The sequence below is a fragment of the Rhea pennata genome, chromosome 1 (genome assembly GCF_028389875.1).
Source record: "Rhea pennata isolate bPtePen1 chromosome 1, bPtePen1.pri, whole genome shotgun sequence".
Classification (NCBI taxonomy): domain Eukaryota; kingdom Metazoa; phylum Chordata; class Aves; order Rheiformes; family Rheidae; genus Rhea; species Rhea pennata.
In genome coordinates this window covers 53986409-54007446 of record NC_084663.1, presented here as the reverse complement: position 1 = coordinate 54007446, position 21038 = coordinate 53986409, and the positions used below count along the sequence as shown (strand labels likewise).

At 41.0% G+C, this 21038-nt stretch overlaps 1 protein-coding gene across 9 annotated transcripts in view; it reads right to left on the bottom strand.

Moving 5' to 3' along the window:
* Positions 1-2519: 2519 nt before the first annotated feature.
* Positions 2520-21038, bottom strand: part of ATF7IP (activating transcription factor 7 interacting protein) — a 111453-nt gene continuing 92934 nt past the window's right edge. For 6 of the 9 annotated variants that reach the window (XM_062586803.1, XM_062586822.1, XM_062586813.1 and 3 more), the window contains 4 exons: positions 15741-15908; positions 13926-14111; positions 9587-9699; positions 2520-8055 (listed from right to left, as the gene is read on the bottom strand). In XM_062586803.1, the coding sequence (XP_062442787.1) occupies positions 7639-8055; positions 9587-9699; positions 13926-14111; positions 15741-15908 (884 nt within the window). In that variant the 3' untranslated portion in view covers positions 2520-7638. The remainder of the gene's footprint in view (positions 8056-9586; positions 9700-13925; positions 14112-15740; positions 15909-21038) is intronic. The other 3 variants (XM_062586775.1, XM_062586789.1, XR_009959822.1) reach the window with 2 other exon arrangements.

Genomic DNA, 21038 nt, shown 5'->3' with positions numbered 1-21038 from the left:
TTCAAGAAGGGCAAGGAGAAGGAGCCAGGCAACTCTAGGCCAGTCAGCGTCACCTCCATCCCTGGAAAGGTGATGGAACAGCTCATTCTGGATGTCACCTCCAAGCATATGGAGGAGAAGGTGATCAGGAGCAGCCAGCATGGATTCAACAAGGGGAAATCCTGCTTAACCAATGTGACAGCCTTCCCTGATGGAATGACTGGCTGGGTAGATGAGGGGAGAGCAGTGGACGTTGTCTGCCTTGACTTCAGCAAGGCTTTTGACACTGGCTCCCATGGCATCCTCCTAGATAATAAGCTCAGGAAGTGTGGGTTAGATGAGTGGACGGTGAGGTAGATTGAGAAGTGGCTGAAAGGCAGAGCTTAGAGGGTTGTCATCAGTGGTGCAGATTGTAGTTGGAGGCCTGTGGCTAGTGGCATCCCCCAGGGCTCAGTACTGGGTCCCATCCTGTTCAACTTCTTCATCAGTGACCTGGATGAGGGGACGGAGTGCCTCCTCAGCAAGTCTGCTGATGATACCAAGCTGGGAGGAGTGGCTGATACACCTGAGGGCTGTGCTGCCCTTCAGAGAGACCTGGACAGGCTGGAGAGGTGGGCAGCGAGCAACCTCCTGAGGTTCAACAAGGGCAAGTGCAGGGCCCTGCTCCTAGGGAGGAATAACCCCCATGCACCAGTACAGGCTGTGGGCTGACCTTCTGGAGAGCAGCTCTGCAGAGAAGGACATGGGAGTGCTGGTGGATGACAGATTGACCATGAGCCAGCAATGTGCCCTTGTGACCAGGAAGGCCAATGGTCTCCTGGGGTGCATTAGGCAGAGTGTTGCCAGCAGGTTGAGGGAGGTGATCCTGCTCCTCTCCTCAGCCCCGGGGAGGCCTCATCTCGAGTGCTGTGTCCAGTTCTGGGCTCCCCAGGACAAGAGAGACATGGAGCTGCTGGAGAGAGTCCAGCGTAGGGCTACAAAGAAAGATGATCAGAGGGCTGGAGCACCTGGCCTATGAGGAATGGCTGCGAGAGCTGGGCCTCTTTAGCCTGGAGAAGACAAGACTGGGGAGGGGGGGAATCTTATAAACGTGTATGAGTATCTGAAAGGAGGGTGTCAAGAAGATGGGGCCCGACTCTTCTCAGTGGTGCCATGCGACACAAGAGGCAACAAGCACAAACTGAAACACAGTAAGTTCCATCTGAATATGAGGAATTTTGTCACTCCCCCTCTACCACAACCCAGCAACAAACTCACTCACCCCCATGCACCCATCCTAGTTCAGCACACAGGCTCTACTTGCCATTCCCTGTATGTCCTCAGCGCTCATAGGTGAGGTTGTCACCAGTGGACTCTACCCTTGGAGCGGAAGTCCAACTGATTGCTGCCTAGGCAGGATTGAACAGAGCCTCCCCGGAGACCAACTTCATTTCTTTATCAGGGTCATGGTGCTATCATCCTGCTGCATCAGTTTGTTTCTCATCCCATTGCCATTTTACAGCTTCTGATCACCTCACCAAGTAGAAGTACCTCTGCTCTACCAGGGTGCAGTTTGGTGCACCTAACTTCTGCTCTGAGGTTGTATGGCATCTTTCAGCTAAATGTACTCTGGACTGTGTGGCAAACCTACGCTGCAGCAAAAATGGAGCGGGGTACATTAGTGTTCACTTTTCTTTTAGACTGGCAGAAATGAGTAAGTTAAAAGTACTGAGTACTTGTGCTCCATCTTACTATAAAACCAACAGTCTAAACCTTGTGTGCTATTTGGATTGTTATTCTGAATCAGCAGTTTGGGGGCAGGGGCGGGGAAGGAGTTTCAAGCATGGGGTTTTTGGCTCTCACTTAACAAGAGTCTATTGTCTTTTGGTCAGTGATTTGAAGCAAGTTTTAGGAAGTAACTGCCAGAAAAGGAACAGGTGTGTATGCATGTGTGGGAACTTTCTCCATCTCCACACTAAGAGTCTTTTCATTACCCACCATTGGAGCATTTAGTTCTGTGACCAACAGCTTGCCCCTCAGCTTGAGAGGTACAGTGAAGTAGACATGCTGAGGCAACTGCTGCAGGTTCAAGACTCTAATGTTAAATGATGCAGTGAAAAACATAAGTAATCTCCTGTACTTTGTCCAAACAATGCTCCTCAGCTTTTTTCCGACAGTCAAAACCAGCTGCTCAGACAGAGAGTTTCAGCATAGTCCCTCCTCTCTAGGGCAACATCAGTGTGCAAGTTAGTAGCATTTCTGTCCACGATTTTTAGCCAGTCTGCTTTGTAAAAGTGTTTGTTTGGAAGGTGACTTTCCAGAAGTTACAACACTGCTTTCATCCCTGAAGGCTGAGAGAGAAACATCATGCAGTTGGCTTTCCAGGAGCAACCCCCAGCCAAGCATACCTGAGCAAGGTGGCAACAAACCTACCAAACTGAAACGCCTGCAGTGCCCCAGTCGCCAGGCAGCAGCACTTTTGAAGAGCACACACTTTGCTCCTTTTGAAAGAGATGACTGGAACTAAGCACAGATGACTCAAAATGTTAAAAACCCAGTAGTTTATTTCAAAGTATAAATTTCAGGCTTGTCAGACAAAAAAACCCCACTCCAGTTAACACATACACACACTAATCTACAGTACATACAAAAATGGGGAAAGCTTGTGACTGTCCAGTTTAAACTGGACATTAAATCCATCCTATATTATTTGTATTTACAAGTCCAGCTGCAAAAGATAAAAAAAAAAAAAAAAAAAAATCAGACCATCAGTTTCCTATAAAGGACGCTTCATATTTGAATCTTTTAACGGCCAATAACCTACTAAAGCCAAACAGAAATCCCCAAACACTACCACTCAGTTACCTTATTTACAGCTATACGCCATTAAATTAAGATGCACTTCAAACTATATATTTATACACAGGTGTGTGTATATATGTGTGTATATATATATATATAAATAGAAAAATAATAAAAAAAACGCTTAGCCTGCACAATGACAATGAGAAATAAAAATGCATTTTAAAGGGTACTTAGAAGGGATGAAAAGAAAAATTCATTCACATTTTCTCAATTATCCTTAATTTTTCACTTCCCCCTCAGACACTGTTTGGAAGGGACTAAAGATTTTGGTTGCAGGGCTGGCTCAGGTAACAGTGAACTAATTTGAACTCCTTTCCCTCCAGTATTTTCATACAATGCCCACCCCTACCCAAAACAACAAATTAAAAAAATATATATTTAATATATCAAGCTTTTATTTAAAAAAATCTGGATAGATATTTGACTAAATGAAAATACTAATGAGTTTATAAGAAGGCAGATCACAGCTTGATTTTGTACAGTGTTTGCAATGCTCTAATACTGAGGAATGGCTGGGGAACAAGAACAGATTTGACCTGTCCCTACATATAATAGGGATTATAGGTAATTGGACACTTACTTACTTAAGACAAACAGCATAAAGAAAGGGGTAAGTGACTATTTTCCACAGCACTCAGATCCTACTATGAGGCCAAATCTCTGCTCCCACTAAAGGCATCAAAGGTTTTGCCAATGTGTCCAAAGGAAGCAGGATAAGACCCCTTATATTCACAGGGAAGACACTGTGGGCATTGCCAGCCTTGTGCTGAAAGCCTCAGGCCAGGTAGATGAGTACCTTGGTGCTTGTGTTCAGTGATCTAATGCAGCAAATGGTAGCATAAGTAACTTGGAGCAGAAATTCCAACATCAATTGCTACTCTGGAAAGCTGGTTGGAGCATGGAAATAAATACAAGCTGAGAGGGGAAAGAAAGAAAGAAAAGAAAAGAAAAAGAAAAGTCTTTGAACGTTCACATTTCTTGAGGCTGCCACTGTGGATTTAGTACCGTAAACCATACCTACAGTCTACTCTCCCCTCCTGAAGTTATCTGAATAAAATAACCAATAGAGCTTTTTTAGACATACTTTGAAATAAAGGCGGTCAGTGAGGCTGTAACGAGGACAAACTCAGTGGAAGTGAATAGCATTACTATCAGCACTCCACAGTAGGGCTCACCTCCAACTAAAAACTGAACTAAAATTGTTTTTAAACAGGACATCCAGATTCCCACATACTACACAGAGAAAACGTTAACAAGCCTCAGACAATGTAGAAGGTAAATGATCACAGAAAATACAGCTGTAGAATCAGTGCTTGATCTTCTAAAGCATAGAGAACTAGCTTCAACTCTGTACTGCTAAAATGTCACGTACCCAGTGGCAATAGCAAATCTCTAAGCAAGGAACAGCTTTATACAATGTACTGAAAACGAGATAGAAAATACCTGCATGAAGTGTAGAGTTAAGACTAAAACAAGGACTGCCACTTAAAAAGTCATGTAGAGATTTTTAGCATGTTTAAGAACAAGATTATTGGAAGCCTCCAGCAACAAACTTTCACAAAGAGCTCAGCCTAGCAGGACACAGTGTTAACAGTCCTGTACTGAGCATGCCAGGATATTTCAGTAATATTCTCAAATAAAAATCTGTTTAAATGGTTATCAAGGTTTGTTACTAGCAGAAATTTAGTTCCTAAATAGCTTTAGCAATTCCAGGAGGTAAAGGATATTAAAACAACTTCCAAAGCCCCCAACCCCACAACACAGGGTGAAGTGTCATTCCAGCTAAAGAATTCAGCAATGCTCCAGTTGGTTAACGTAAGGAGCGAGAGAGATCTGTTCGTAGAATCTTTTACACTGTGAAAATGATTTTACAAAAATGGCACAGTAAGGTTTTCTGTGCATCACTGATCTGAGGACCTGCTACCTGGAAGGTCTCCAAAGTGAAATGGGCATCTGAAAGTCAGGCTACAGTTTATCAGGTAGTTTGCTTGCCACCAGCACTTGCTTAAGGTCCTGAAATTGGATATTAAAAGTTCTAAGATGAAATGGAATAAAACCCAGCTTTCAATATTTTATAGTTTTAATGGTTTCAAATGGCATATGATAGCTACCTTATTTAGCCTATTCACACAAATCAATTGCATTCTGCATATAGTAGAAACAGATCTACTAAGGAAATCAGATTTTACAGGCAGTTCAGTTGAGAGCTGCACCCTTAGTTAATAAAGATGAGTTTTCTTTCTCTAAAGACAGAGCCTACAAAACTTCCAATACAAAGGGCGGGGGGGAAGGAAGAAAAAAGAATTCTAGTATAGAGTTCTCCCCTCCCTCCTCCCAGCAAGACAAAGCTAGTAACAACCGTGATTAAAAGCAAGCACAAACTTTAGGTAAATTCATGTGTAGTTTGGGTTGGAATCACAATTAATAAGCAGCATAAGTTCTGGTTGTTTTCTAGTATTTATTTTAGCTTTCAAACTATAAAACCTCATTGTACTGATACAGCCTGTCAAAGGCGCTTTGGTACCACCTCAAAAACACATTAAAAATTGCCCGAGGAGGAATGAACAGCCATCAGCTGGAAGAAACTGCTCTAAGCCTCTACTACAGAACTGGCTAAGGATCTAACTTTCCAGAAGTAGGCTAAATGCATTATTAAGTGATTTCTGTTCCCTGAAAGAGGCAGACAAAACATTTAGTTAAACATAGAAAATTTTCAAGGCATTATTGATTATTGGCACCAGTAATACAGGAACAATTGTTATTCAAAGGAGAGGTTATGCATTATTCAGACTTGAGATTTAGTATGAACCTTCTCTCATGATACTTGAATTTGGACAGAATTTTTGTTCATTCAAATCGCTAAAGCTGCTATAGCTTAAATGCAAGTTTCCATATAAAGAATATTCATTACTCACCTGACAGAAGTGAAAATCCTAGCTACTTAAAGGAGTGCATGGACAAAAGTATACAAAGCACTTTCTTTCACTAATAAAAGTTCTTGAAGGGAAGACAACTAAGAACTCATGATCTTGTAGTGTATTTCACCAGCCATGTTTTGGGGTTTATTCAGCCGTTTTTCAACCTTGCTTTACATTTGAAAGCCTCTTGGTTTTAGAAAAGAGAGAGTGCTGAAATTGGAAAAAAAAAATAGTGCGTGTGTACACACACACACACACACACTCTACAGCTTTGTCATACAGAGAAATGTTTTTTTTTTTCTTTTTTAAAGAGGCTCCTCTCCCTTCTAAAGCCATTGTTTGGTTCTGTTGGGCAGGAATGACACAGCTGTCTTTGTTATAAGAAGTGCCAAAATAATTTTTTTTCAGATCCTTTCTTGTTCAAGGGTGCTAAACTTGCTTTTTGCATAACCAAACTGTAACATGAAAACAGGACAGTGGGGCAAGATGTATTCATTCCCCCCCCCCCCCCCCCAGCTCAGAAGCATAATGAAACCTTCTATTAACATTTGCAGTTGCTCACAACTTTTGGGCTGGTGTCTAACATCGTTTCAAAACTGTTTTGAGTGTGTTAGCTTTTTGCAGACAGGTGACTGGGACAGAAAGAGGACCAGGTAGCCAACTTCCTACCTTTCTGTAGTAATTCAACATCCAAACTGCCTGCAAACAGGTAGAAGCTTTCATGATGCTGCACCAGAGAGGTTTCTTCTTTGGCTGAACTGCAGCATACAGCTTTCCCAAAAGAACAGGAAAAGGCTCTGGTGGAAAATACTGTGTGTGTACTCTAATAATTCTTCACAGGACAAAAACAACTACTCAGGAATTACAGTGAGGAGAGGGTTGAATTATACTACAGATGCAGATAAATGCAGCATCAGTAGATATTATACTTCCTGGGCTTTACAGAAGTACCTAATTACTGCAGGCCAGGAAAATGAGACGCAGTTATGAAGGCAAGAGGGCTAAATGGAAAAATAACTCCAAACAAATAAAAGAACACCACAGTATATCTCGCTACATTTATTTCTGAAATTACTCCTTAAGGCACAAAATAAATCTAAAAAACAGGGCTGGATGTATAAGGGGAAGGACTGAGAAATTATTTGAGCTAAAAAGATGTGAATGCAGTCCCTAGAATCCAGTTTCAGATCTCACCTGGAAATGCTCCCAATACTTGTGGGGGAAGAAGGTGAAAATAGAAGAAATTCTTATCTGGGAGAGGTAGGAGGTAGGATTTTTGTTTGTTTTTTTGTTTTTTAAACCACCTCCGATTTCTAAATTTACACACACATTCCTGCCTCAGACAGACTCAAATTCCCTTCTCTCCCCTCAGAGAACTGATGACAGTTTGCAGAATGAGATCAGACCACTCAATCTTCCAGTACAGAAGTGAGACCCTGAATCGTCTTTCACATCATAGCCTGCTCACAGAGCGGTGGGGTGCAAGAGGCAAATCTGTTCTTGCCCTCATGTTACCACCTTCGCAGATATGACAGATGTGTATATGTTTTGCTTCAGACAAACTGTGCTATTTATTTTGTTCCCACTCTGAAGCAGAATCCCAGACGTCCAGGGTGACCTTGGATAAAGGGTAGGTAGGTATCTAGGTGGAACAGCTGTCATGGAAGGGAGTATGAAATTTTCACACAGCCCATGTCTTGAGCCATCCAGGAAAACAGGTTCTCTTGCTGCAGGTGAGACTTTATTTTTCTTTTGGTTCTCAATGCATGTAGTGTATCAAACAGCTGTTTAAAGTAATCCTGCAGTGAGTGGATTTAACAGTGAATTTCATGCATCGGATCAAACCCCCCAAACTGGGGTTATTGTAGTGGGACACATTTAAAGGCTCCAAAAATCTCTAACTGCTCTGGGAAGAGATGACATCTGTGGACTGGGGGTCACAGAAGGGTCCAAAACGTCCATAGATGTCCTTAGCCCGGACTGCAAAGTAGTATTTGCTGCCAGACACAAACTGAGTAAGAGTGCATGCCATAGGTAGTGGGAGGGCCTTCACCTCCCCTATCTTCTTCCACTGGGAGGGCATAGTGGCACTTGGGTCCTCATGGTAGGCATAGAGATGATAACTGTCCACACTGGCACAACTCCGGTCCACTTCCATGACACTCCATGACAGCACAATACCATTCTGGCTCTGTACCCGGGCCAGCTTCAGTTGCGGCTTTTGAGGCAGAGAAGTGTTGGCAGCTTCAGGGGGCAGGCGTGGTGGCTGTGGTGCCTCCGGGAGTGGGGCAGGATGGACGGGGCGTGGTGGCTCCTAAGCAATGTAACAGCAATAAGGTAAAGGTCAGAGTCTATAGCAGTGGCAGGAGGCTCTACTTCATCATTCCTGAGGCAAATGGAAACGAATCAGCCTGCGATCACCCAACCACTGCAACTCAAAGTCCTGTGTGTGGAGGTAGACGAGAGCAGTGGCAAAGGGTGAGAAGGGGTGGGAGCAAGGATGCCAGAAGTTCTTATTATTCACATTTAAATCATTAGCTGTAACAATGATCTTCTATACAGCTATTTTCCCTGTATCTTCTTTACTTCCCCACCCAAGAGGTGATGGGGCTGTGAACACTGTGCCTTTTACCAAGACTGAGCACAAAGGTTCACAATGATTTAATTTACATTCAAGCTGCTGTTCCCACACTACCCCAAACACCACAGGCAGTAGACTGGGCTGACAACTTATCACCTCTTTTGACAGGCTGGTTCTCAGCCGTAAGAGGGGGAATGGGCTATGGTACCACATGAATGTTGTCCACCTTAACTGATCATAAACCCTTAGCTTCAGGTTCCAAGAATTTTTCAAATAAGGGCAGAAATTGTGGCTTTCCACTGAAAATTTTTAGATCACAAACATTCCTAGCTATCACTTACATTAGTTAAGATGAATTTAGGAATGGGTTTAGAATGAGTATCAAATTTTGTTGTTCTTCAGGCCATGGGCCTTTCAGGGTGGAACTTTGGGTAGTTTTTGTGCCCTCCGAGTTTTCTGTGTAGAACTTGCAGGATTTCTTTTCATTATTTATCATCGGGGAGTGCATGAAGTTGAATGATGTCTAGATTCAAAGAATGGTGAGTAACCTTGTTAGTAATACATGTACCATTTCAAGAGATCAGAAATAATGTGACCGCTCAACAACAAATGAACAAGAAATGTATTTGGTTCAATCTCAACAATAAAACGGTAACACATCCAGTGCAATGGACATACTTGGGTATAACACAGCAGTGGGTTTATGGCAGTAGACCTAAGTCAGTAATACGATCTAATTTATTGAATCAAAGTTAATTTTGCAATAGTTACTGAAAGGGGTTTGAGGTGGGACAGAAGCAATCATCCCAAATAATAATCAAAAAAACCTAAAATTTCAGAGTTAATAACCTTAAGGTTTTGGTTGGTATGTTGGTCTTTGACCTAAAAGTTGCATGGAACTGTGATGAGAAACTGGTCATCCCATTTGCAGCCAACCTCACAAATTACATCCTTCAATACATGAAGAAACCTTTTGCATTAGTTCTTCTGTAGCCTTGACTCCACAAGTCACCTGCAGACAGTTCATGCACCATTTTTCAAGATGTGCTACAAGTAATCTGTGGAACTCTAGCGTGAGTTAGCTGATTACATACCTCCACTGTTCTTGGCATAACTTGCTGTAGGAAACAGTGTGGTGATACATACGCAAATTGGATGGAGAGCTGATCTGTCTACACACAATTCACACTAAAAAGCGAACTGAGACACTACAACAAACAAGCCTGTAAACTGCAGTAAATAAATTCAGAATTACTATACTCACAGCATGTGCTTGTGGTGGTCGATGATGCACTGTGAGCTGAGGTGCTCCAGATCCGAGAGTTAGTCCATTGTTCACAACATATGCAGTTGTTTGAGGCATTCGTACCGTCATACCTATAAAGCAGCACAGTGAATATTCTGAATATCCAATACTTAAAAGCAGCTGGACAGAACACTGGAAGACCAACTCCTTGCTTCAGCTGGATGACACCAAATTTTAAAATGACACTCCCTCCTCAAACAGTTCACAAGCAGACAGATGAAGTAGTATACTAAAACACTTCCCTGAAGCTGTAAGAGTGAAAGTAAACAAATGTTTATGTCTGCAAGAGGACAGAGTGAAGCTTTAATCAGTGGTAGCACAAGAAAGAAACCAGTGGAGGGCTGGGCGAGATTCAAGTAGTTTTAGTATGAAAATAAAGTTAAATCACTTTGGGATTCAGAAGGAAAAAGATAAATGCTGCTGCAACAAAATAATATTCATTCAATGTCCAATTGCCAAAAAGCTGCACTGTGGATAGCGCAGAAAATGAAAGATCAAGTCACTGTTGAAGAAATTTGTCCACCCTCTCAGAAGAGAGACCACTATGGATGTGAACTCACACAAGATACCATTTCATTCAAATCCACAACAAACTGATCTCACAGGCAGGAATAAATTAGATGATTATATTGCCTTGAAGACAATATCCAGAATTTCCTATATTTCTATCCAAAAATAAAAGGGATAATCTCCACCACTCCCAAGTTCCACAGGTATATGAGATCCACATGTTCTAATACTCCAGAAAGAAAAAAAGTAGCTCATGGAAGGACAGATTTCACACAGCTATTAAAATAATTTCTTTTGTCTATAAACAGTCATCAAGGTATGATCACAGGTGATGGGTATTAGAACTCCATGTAAACTGTGACTTTGAGGCAGTGAGGTCAAACAAGTTTTCAAATCTTAATTCTTTTATTATCGATTAAGAGTAGTTAAATGAAAGTGCTGAACTCCAGCTAGCTGTTTTACATTCTTTTCCTTTGACATATTTATCTAAACAGCTACTGAAGCTGCACAAACTCCTGTAGGATAAACAGTCATCTAAACTGGTTAGTATATATCTATGAAAATCAAACCAGATATGCTGCTTTAACTTGACTACAATCCTATCTCAGGAAATTACGATAATCTGAGGAGAGAAATGCCTTAAGAACGTATAATGTACAAATTTAGCATTATTTCTCTCTGAATGCATCTTTGCAAAGACCAAGTAGACATACTGCCTGGTTGAGGTAAAGTACAGAACTACAGATTGAAAAATACTTAGGATGAAGTCTCAAAGTTAATCTTTCAGAGGCAAAGCATGAAGATCTTACTCCTTAAGCACCTGTTGTTGACACTAAAACGACTGTTCCAAGGAAAATATGAATCAATACAGATCATCAGCAGCATTAAGGATAAATCAACCAAGACCTTCAATACAAAGTTGAGATACAAAGGAGAGGAGACTCTGTACTCAATTTCTTTACCTGTACAAGGCACTTCTGAAAGCTGTGTAACAAAGATGGTGAAAATGTAGAATGGACTGCAAGGTGAAAACTCGTAATGGCTGCTAAAGGCGATCAAGGAACACAGATTTTTCTTAACAATAAGTGAATCCTCTTTGTCTGGTACCCAAATGTGAAGCCTTCAAATAATCTGTATTGCAACTAAACTACTCTGAATAACCATCTGGTTCTTTGTCCTGATGTACAGGGAATATACAATGCTACGGAGGAGGAACTGTCAGTTTCTTGCATCTATCAGGCTTGTCAGGTAACAGTACTGTAGTGCTATTAGTACTAGACAGACAAACTTTTCAAGTGAGAATACCAGAACTGTCTCTAACAGAACCACAGAGAAGTCTAGGTTTGAAGTGACCTCTGAAGATCATTTGGTACAGCCTTCTGTTGAAGGAAAGATCTTAAGATTATTCAGAGCCCATTCAAGCAGGCTCTTGAATATTTCCAGTGAAGATCATTTCTCATATCATGCTGGAAGTAATACAATCTTGACTGAAACCTGTCTCAATTTCTGAGGATTTCTGTGATCAGATAATTGAAATAAGCATTCCTTGTACCACTGGACCATCAGGTTAGAAGCACATCACAGGGAGGTCTGTTGTTGGATGAACTCAGCTGAGAACAGAGTTCTCTACTAACTAGTTTGTGGGAAGGGGAAAATCTTTCAGCATATTCTGGTAAATATGCAGTTTTTGCATCATCTTGTGTAAAGGAAAGAATTCCAAAGGTATGTAGCTTTCTGAAAAGGAGCATGTCACCTCCTAAAAACTAGATCTACTGTACTATTCATAATGATGTGAACGGTCAAACTTCACAAACTTTGATTAATCCTCTTAAAAAAAAAAAAAAAGAACAAGCAAGCCTCTGAAGACTCCCTGTGTATGTAAAAAAAACAGAACAAAAACAACAACAACAAAAAAAAGGCAAAACTGTTGGGAGGTCTCCTCAACCAAAAAATGGTTGAGATATTTCTCAACAAAGTCAGGTTTAAATAGCAAAAGACAAAACTTCTTCATGAGCTTTCAGAAACTTATCTTTCAGTTGAAATGATAGTAGGATTCTGAAGATGTCCAAAGTCACATTCAGATGATGTCAACTAATCTGACACCCTACAGTTGCATCATCTCTGCAAGAAGTAGAAGAAACATGCCTGCTGATGGCCTTCAAAAAGGTCGATGCTTACAAAGAGACATCCCATTAACAAGACAGTCTTCTAAATTTAGACAGATTTATGCAATAGTCAACTGTGGAAGAGAACAAAAAGCAGGTCCTTTTTACTCTCCTATTAATCTTAATAGGCTACTTAGGAGCACATAACTCTGGTAATGAGAAATATCCCTCCAGAACACAGCATCTGCCATGTTGAAGGGACAGAGGCAGCTCTTTCTGTACTTCTGTTCTAGGAATTGATGTGTGTGGAAAAGAATATACTGACTTCCTCCAGAGAAGCATCTTCTAACAAAATCCCCTGAGTTCTCCTAAAAAAAGGCTTAAAAATAGCTTGTTATCTGTTATGCATTCTTCAACAACACACTAAGTATCTTCCAGATATAACATTACAAGGTATTCTATAGCTATTAACACTGGTGATGTGCATGTGTATTTAGTTACAATGACTGGTCTAAGAACTGGCAGATACTGACAAAAACGAACAGGTTTATATTTTGGTACATCGGAAAAAAAAAAAGGCTAATAAAAAAAACCTAACTCAAGTGCCTAGATTGCTAAGTACTCACGGCTTGTTTGCAAAATAACAGGTATATCACACGTCTCGCAGCTAAATGGTAATGAACATGAAAACTCAAGTATGGGCTGAGGTTACTTTGCCTTTTGCTTGCAGATACACAAGATGCAGGTGTGGCCCTCAGAAGATACTGGTCAAAAGAACCTGGACTCATATGCATATGGCACATGAGTACCAGAAATTTAAGAACACTGCAAATTTGAACAATGTAAGACTGTACCTGGGTAGGTACATCTAAAAAGCACAGTATGTGGAGGTCACACAAATGCATCCTCATATTCAGATTCAAACATATGCTTAACTGTATAAAAATAACCATGGCACATAAAAGGTGGAGTTGAGGAAGAAGCTAAAAAGTAATTTAAATCCATCACTCAAGGGAAAAAAAAGAAAATAAAAGAAACTACTGGACACTTTATTGTTGACATTTACACTATTCATATCAAAAAATGAAATTACTATTGTGGGAAGATATCACTTATGTCTGCAAAGTCAAGATGAACTTGCTGGCATCTACAGTCAAGGAGACTCAAGCATATATCAATTTTTGATGCATTTGGTGAGAAATTTCATCTGTCTAGGCTTAGGGAAAGTAAGAAAACTTGTTGCTATTTCAAAGCACAGGACATCAAAGATTGTTACAAAACTACATTACGATGTCTGATATATACTGAGCTTTTAAACAAGAAACTGAACATGATTTACCACATACATATATATTTTAAACTTACTGCTTTATAACAAAACTGTCTCTTACTACCCTTTTACAAAATATTGGTGCTCATCACATTACCTTCTGCTACCTTGTAATGTATTGGGCATGTCATCCAGAGACTCATAACTGGTAGAGTCAGTGCCTGAGATTACTTCATTCCAGTTTTTCCTTATCCACATATCTGCAGGAGGAATGATTTCTCAATAGCTTGAGATTTTCTCAAGCTGGAAAAAAGCCTGATCTCTATAAATTTGGAGCAGTATTGTAAGAAAAACATATCCATCAGGCAAGCTGTGCTATGCTAAAAAGTGCACGGAAAGAAGAATCCCTTACCTCCAGTCTGTGGGTTGACTGGCCTTAAACCTGGGTTTGGCATGACAGCTCCTCTTACTGGATTCTGAGCTGGTGGTGCAGGAAGAGTGGTATAGACCACCTGATGGTTAGCAGGGGCTCTTGGTATAGGAAGTCTTGCAGCAGCTTGTGTCACTGGACGATGTGTTACATTCACTGTTGTTGGAGCTGGAAAAGAAAGACCACAACTAGCACAGAATCCCAAGGCATTGAACAGCTATCCCTATCCCAGAATAGGTAGATCCTTTAGAAAACTGACTCAGCTGAGCCACACAAAATAAAAAACTGTCTCCATGAAATTATAGCTGCTTGTGATAATGCATGAAAATAGAAAACAGTCTAAGCAAACACTAATTTTTACATAAAATAATGATGCGAGCATGTATATAAATTCCCCAAAAAAGGGAAAAGGCAAACATGAGACCTAAAAGAATAGTTTAAGGAGAAAAAAAAAATTACTGTTAAGAACTGCATGTGCCCTGAAAACTCCAGATGTTCTACAATTACTAAATCTTCCACATAAATAAAGAAATGTCCTGATTATCAGAATAGCTATGGAGAAAATAAAAGCCACCAGCAAATACAAGATAATAAGTGTAAGTCTGTTGAACAGATTAGCAATAAAACAATTTTGGTGCCAGTTGATCTTCAACAACCATCTATAAAAAAAGAAAAAAAGAAAAAAAAGGAGGAGGATCTCTTTCTTATGTATGTAGACTAATATTTAATTAAGGGTGGAACTTCAATGTCAGCCTTGCCATTCCATGGACAAAAGAATCAACTACCACATACAGGTGGACAGAACTTGGGCTGATGCTGCTTATGTTTCTCCTGTTACTCAAAAACTCCAACTGCTATAGGCTTCTTCTCCTTCACCTTTACAAACAATAGTTTTGTTAGTAACTTCCACAGCTATCCTGTTGACTAGTCGTCTTTTTGTTCTGAGTTTCAGTAGAAATCCTAATCTGGATCATCCAGTGGGATTTTTTTCTACTCCATGGAACACATTTAATCCTGAATCATTCCCCTACAAACCAACTGAAACACCTTTCCCTTTTGCCTCTCTAGTTTTAAAAAAAGGAAACTGTCTTGAAAGATTAATAAAAAGGACTCAAATAGTCTGAACTACTTCAGACTCTACTGAGCCTCTACTCAGCCCTGGGGAGGCCTCATCTCGAGTACTGTGTCCAGTTCTGGGCTCCCCAGGACAAGAGAGACATGGAGCTGCTGGAGAGAGTCCAGCATAGAGCTACAAGCATGGTCAGAGGGCTGGAGCACCTGGCCTATGAGGAATGGCTGCGAGAGCTGGGCCTGTTTAGCCTGGGGAAGAGAAGACTGAGGGGGGATCTTCTCAATGTCTGTAAGTACCTGAAGGGAGGGTGTCAAGGGGATGGCGCTAAACTCTTTTCAGTTGTCCCATGTGACAGGACAACAGACAATGGACACAAACTGAACCACAGGAACTTCCATCTGAACGTGAGGGGGAATTTCTTCACTGTGCGAGTGACAGAGCACTGGAACAGGTTGCCCAGAGAGGCTGTGGAGTCTCCTTCCCTGGAGACACTCAAAACCTGCCTGGATGCAACCCTGTCTTACATGCTCTAGGTGACCCTGCTTGAGCAGGGAGGCTGGACTAGATGATCTCCAGAGATGCCTTCCAACCTCACCCATTCTGTGATTCTGATTCTGTGAATATTCACATGAAAAGATTACCATGTGAACACATATGAATCGAGTTTAAAACCACAGACCCCCAAACTACTGTCACATTCACATAATGATGTGGAATGAAGTTACCTGTAGGTAATACATGTATGGTGGTCTGAGAAGGTCCACTTGTTGGCACACCTGTCTGTTGCAGAGGGTTTGGCTGCAAAGGCTGCAAAGGCTGCAAGGGGCGAGCCAAGGGCTGTGTGGACAAGCTCAATCCTGTCACAGCTGTCTGGTTCTGCTTCTTGGCATCTGCTTTAGAAAAAAAAGTAAAAGTATAGACAATGGTAAACAGAAATTACGAGTATCACCGAGTTATTTATCTTTTCTTCCTGTCATTCACAGATCACCCCCTCCAAAAAAAAGATTTCCTCGTATGATCTTCCATCTTTTCATTCTGCAAACATAGTTGTAAAAAAATTCACTCAATTCCTTTACTTTCATCATCCCAATCCATACTCCACGATGTTTAACTCTATCACAAAAGTCTGCACATTTCAACAAAATTTGGAAACCTTTATCTAAAACACTGTGCTAAAGTTTTTAAAAGTATTTCCACTAAAAAGCAGTTTAAAGGCTTAAGACCTTTTTTTTTTTTTTTTTTTTTTTTAAGAAAAAAGTCCAAATATTGCTGTAGTCAATTTTCCTTTTAAGTGATAACAGCTCCTTAAATAACCCTTGTCTAGCTTTGATGCTCACATCCTTTTGTCATTTGCTGACTTTCCTTTGCTCAAACTCTGACAGAGTCACATGCTTGTTTTCTTTGAATTTCCATACCATTTTCTTTAAAACAGGGAATTAGATTATTAAATTTTCTTCAATAATAACAAAAACGATCTTTCTCACACTGACACACTACTCAACTTACTGACTGGGAGAAGTGAGAAATACAGTGTCTAAATCTGTAGTTCATTACAGCAGTATTTTTTCCTAGTTTAATTTACTTGTGACAACATAAAATATTCTTTTGAGTGCAGGTCTGTAAGTAAACAGACTTTCTTTCCACAAGTTTAGCAAAGAGAAATTGAGAAGCTTTTCCCTAGATGTTTCAGCTAGACTACACAGTAACAGTAGGCAGAGAAGATATCAAACACTACAAAACACAAGATATAGAAATAAATTTTAAGGGCATTCATTCAAAAAAGATTTGCTTTCATAATACTGTACATGTAACAGTCACCAGTTTAGTAAAAGTGCACATAAATATTTTTTAAAAATAGCATTAAATTCTTGAGAAAACATATCAGTAATATATTGAAGAATACATTTAGAAATTGTTAATTAACTATGCTAACTAATCTACAAAGCATTAAGAACAGGTTTAATGGCAGAACAGAAAAAAATCCTATGTTTTCAGAATGTTTTCCTGGCAATTGGAGACTATTTTCTTGATCTCACTGAACTGTTTCAATAAGACATTGCACTATTCTGAAGTGTAGAGAAAAAAGAAAACTCAAAATTTTTCAGCACCAGTGACTATTGTTTAACAGTTCCCTTCACAAACTGCTATATGATAAATTAAATATAATTCAAAGTTTCAAAAATAAAATGCAATTTAAATTGCATTGTTTTCCTATAGACTGAAAACCTGAGCTATTTCAGAGAAGTCATTTGATGGAGACAAACTCTATAAAAACAGTAGTGAAAGCAGGCTCATTTAGAAGACAACTGGTGAGATGTTTCTTGCTCTTTCACCAACTAGGAGGCCTTGTGATTAATTCAAAGGTCTTTCATTTTACACGGGTATGAGAAATTTCCCAGTGTTCAGCAAACCATGCAACTCTGAAGAGACTTCTACAGAGATGCACACACCTGTTCACTCTGAATATTTACATATGTGTGCACATTTCAACTGCCATTGAACAAGTTTGGGTGATGTGAATTGCATTCTTAGCCATGCCCTAAAAAATCTGCTCATGATCTAAACTAGTAAGAATTCAGAATCCAGTACTGCTATAAAAAACATATTACAAGTTAAAATGACAATCTAGGAAAACCTGAGGTTCTTTTGCTGAGTTTGTTTTTAATCTCAAAACAGAAGCAGGTTCATTTGACCCTGACAAATCAAGAATCCAGTTAAGATTCCAATTGCTGGAAACAAGGTCTGGAATATACGAGCCACAGGAAACAATGAAAGATAACAGATTTGGATCAAATAGACGGAAACAAATACTAAAGGATTATTTCATAGAATCATAGAATCAGTAAGGTTGGAAGGGACCTCTGGAGATCATCTAGTCCAGCCTCCCCTGCTCAAGCAGGGTCACCTAGAGTGTGTTAGACAGGGTTGCATCCAGGCAGGCCTTGAAGATCTCCAGAGAAGGAGACTCCACAACCTCTCTGGGCAACCTGTTCCAGTGCTCTGTCACTCTCACAGGAAAGAAATTCCTCCTCACATTCAGTTGGAAGTTCCTGTGTTTCAGTTTGTGTCCATTGTCTGTTGTCCTGTCACATGGGACAACTGAAAAGAGTTTGTCCCGTCCTTTTGACACCCTCCCTTCAGGTACTTATACACATTGAGAAGATCCCCCCCTCAGTCTTCTCTTCCCCAGGCTAAACAGGCCCAGCTCTCGCAGCCATTCCTCATAGGCCAGGTGCTCCAGCCCTCTGATCATCTTTCTTTGTAGCCCTACGCTGGACTCTCTCCAGCAGCTCCATGTCTCTCTTGTCCTGGGGAGCCCAGAACTGGACACAGCACTCGAGATGAGGCCTCCCCGGGGCTGAGGAGAGGGGCACGATCACCTCCCTCAACCTGCTGGCAACACTCTGCCTAATGCACCCCAGGAGACCATTGGCCTTCCTGGTCACAAGGGCACATTGCTGGCTCATGGTCAATCTGTCATCCACCAGCACTCCCCTGTCCTTCTCTGCAGAGCTGCTCTCCAGAAGGTCAGCCCACAGCCTGTACTGGTGTGCATGGGGGTTATTCCTCCCTAGGAGCAGGGCCCTGCACTTGCCCTTGTTGAACCTCAGGAGGTTGCTCGCTGCCCACCTCTCCAGCCTGTCCAGGTCTCTCTGAAAGGCAGCACAGCCCTCAGGTGTATCAGCCACTCCTCCCAGCTTGGTATCATCAGCAGACTTGCTGAGGAGGCACTCCGTCCCCTCATCCAGGTCACTGATGAAGTTGAACAGGATGGGACCCAGTACTGAGCCCTGGGAGATGCCACTAGCCACAGGCCTCCAACTACAATCTGCACCACTGATGACAACCCTCTGAGCTCTGCCTTTCAGCCACTTCTCAATCCACCTCACCGTCCACTCATCTAACCCACACTTCCTGAGCTTATTATCTAGGAGGATGCCATGGGAGCCAGTGTCAAAAGCCTTGCTGAAGTCAAGGCAGACAATGTCCACTGCTCTCCCCTCATCTACCCAGCCAGTCATTCCATCAGGGAAGGCTGTCACATTGGTTAAGCAGGATTTCCCCTTGTTGAATCCATGCTGGCTGCTCCTGATCACCTTCTTTTCCTCCATATGCTTGGAGGTGACATCCAGAATGAGCTGTTCCATCACCTTTCCAGGGATGGAGGTGACGCTGACTGGCCTAGAGTTGCCTGGCTCCTCCTTCTTGCCCTTCTTGAAGACTGGAGTGACATTGGCTTTCTTCCAGTCCTCAGGCACCTCTCTAGTTCTCCAGGACCTTTCAAAGATGAGGGAGAGCGGCTTGTCAACAACATCTGCCAGCTCCCTCAGTACCCGTGGGTGCAGCCCATCAGGGCCCATGGATTCGTGGATGTCTAACCTGCCCAGAAGGTCTTTAATCCTCTTCTCCTCAACAGAAGGAAAGTCTTCCCTACTCTGGGAGTTTGTATTTGGATATCTGGATATTTAGCTATGTAAATAAAAAGTCAAAGAAAACGAGAAGAGTAGGTATATAGTAAACACAAGATTAAAGCTGAAAGTAACAAAGGAACAATTACGATACTGGTTGAACACAGTTATCTTCACTAAAAAAAAAGAAAAAAGTCAAATGGGAGGTGACAGGACAACCTGACTTAGGAAAATGAGCATAAAATGGGAACTGTCATTACTGGAGAAATAAGGAAAACCCAAAATCTATGTTGATTTTGAAGTGCCACTTATACAATTTAATGGGGTCAATGGAGTAGAGGGTGGGAGGGAACCCTTGAAAACATGTCACCAAAATCAAAACACTGTTCTCCTACATTAGCAGAATGAACGTGAGATATCACGTTCAAACAATAAATACAAAAACCTGAAGACGTAGAAAACCTTATTAGACATAAACAACCAACCCTCCCTCCCAGAAACATCAAAAGAATCTTGAAAAGCTAAATTAATTGTTCTTGATTATTCACAGTAGTGAGATGCTAACAGTTCTACAAAATAAGATTACTTTCTACTAAAGAGAAGTTTAGCTGAAATCCACTACAGTATTGTGACAAGCTATTTTAAAACAGAGTATAAATTCACTTAGCTTTCATATTATATTAAATAGGACTGGGTAGCTTAACCTTAATTGACAGTTCCATATTCCAAATGCAATGATCTATTTTTATCTTTTTGAGAACCAACCTTCAGAACAGATGACAGCAGTAAGAACTTGATTCCCTACACTAAAGTATCCTGGCACTCAATTAAGCAATTCACAGAATCATCAAAATCCTGGTTGGCAAGGACTCTGGTGGTCATGTAGCCCAACCTCCTGTTGCAGTGGGACTGTCACTAAGACTAGATCAGATGAGCTGTGATTTTGTGTAGCTGAAATTTGAAAACTTTCCAGAATGGAGATTCTACAACTCCTCTATATAACCTGTTCCCACACTACACTACCTTCCTATAGTGATTTCTTTTCCCCTCAGGCTCAATCTGAACCTCCCAAACTAATTTCATGGCCTCTTTACCTTGATATATCTGGCACTGCTGAGGAAAGTTCTGCTCCATCATCTTTACAACCATCCTTCAAGTTGTTGTAGGCTATTACAACTCTACAGCTCTTTAGTTGACTAAACAGTCCATGTCTGTCAACCTCTTCGCGCAGATCATGTTCAAGGCCTCAACTACCCTGACAGACACCTATTGGGCCTTCTCCAGTTCTGCTGCATTTTGAAGTGGGGGAGAGGGAGTCAAAACTAAACACATTAATCCGGATATGGTCTTGTTAGCATTAGTAAGAGGGGATATTAACTTACATTTCAATGAGAACACACTGTCAGCTCATATTTGACTCAGTGACCACCGTATGTCTCCTGTTAATAAAGCACCAGAGTAGCAACTATCCAAATTATATCATGCTTTCCCAATACTTGTATACTACATTAACTTCCTTTGGTGGTAACATGTTTCTGCTTCATTGAAGTAAATGCTAATATAACCTAATATGATTTTCTACATTTCTGTAGTAAAAATACAGAGTAGAGCTCT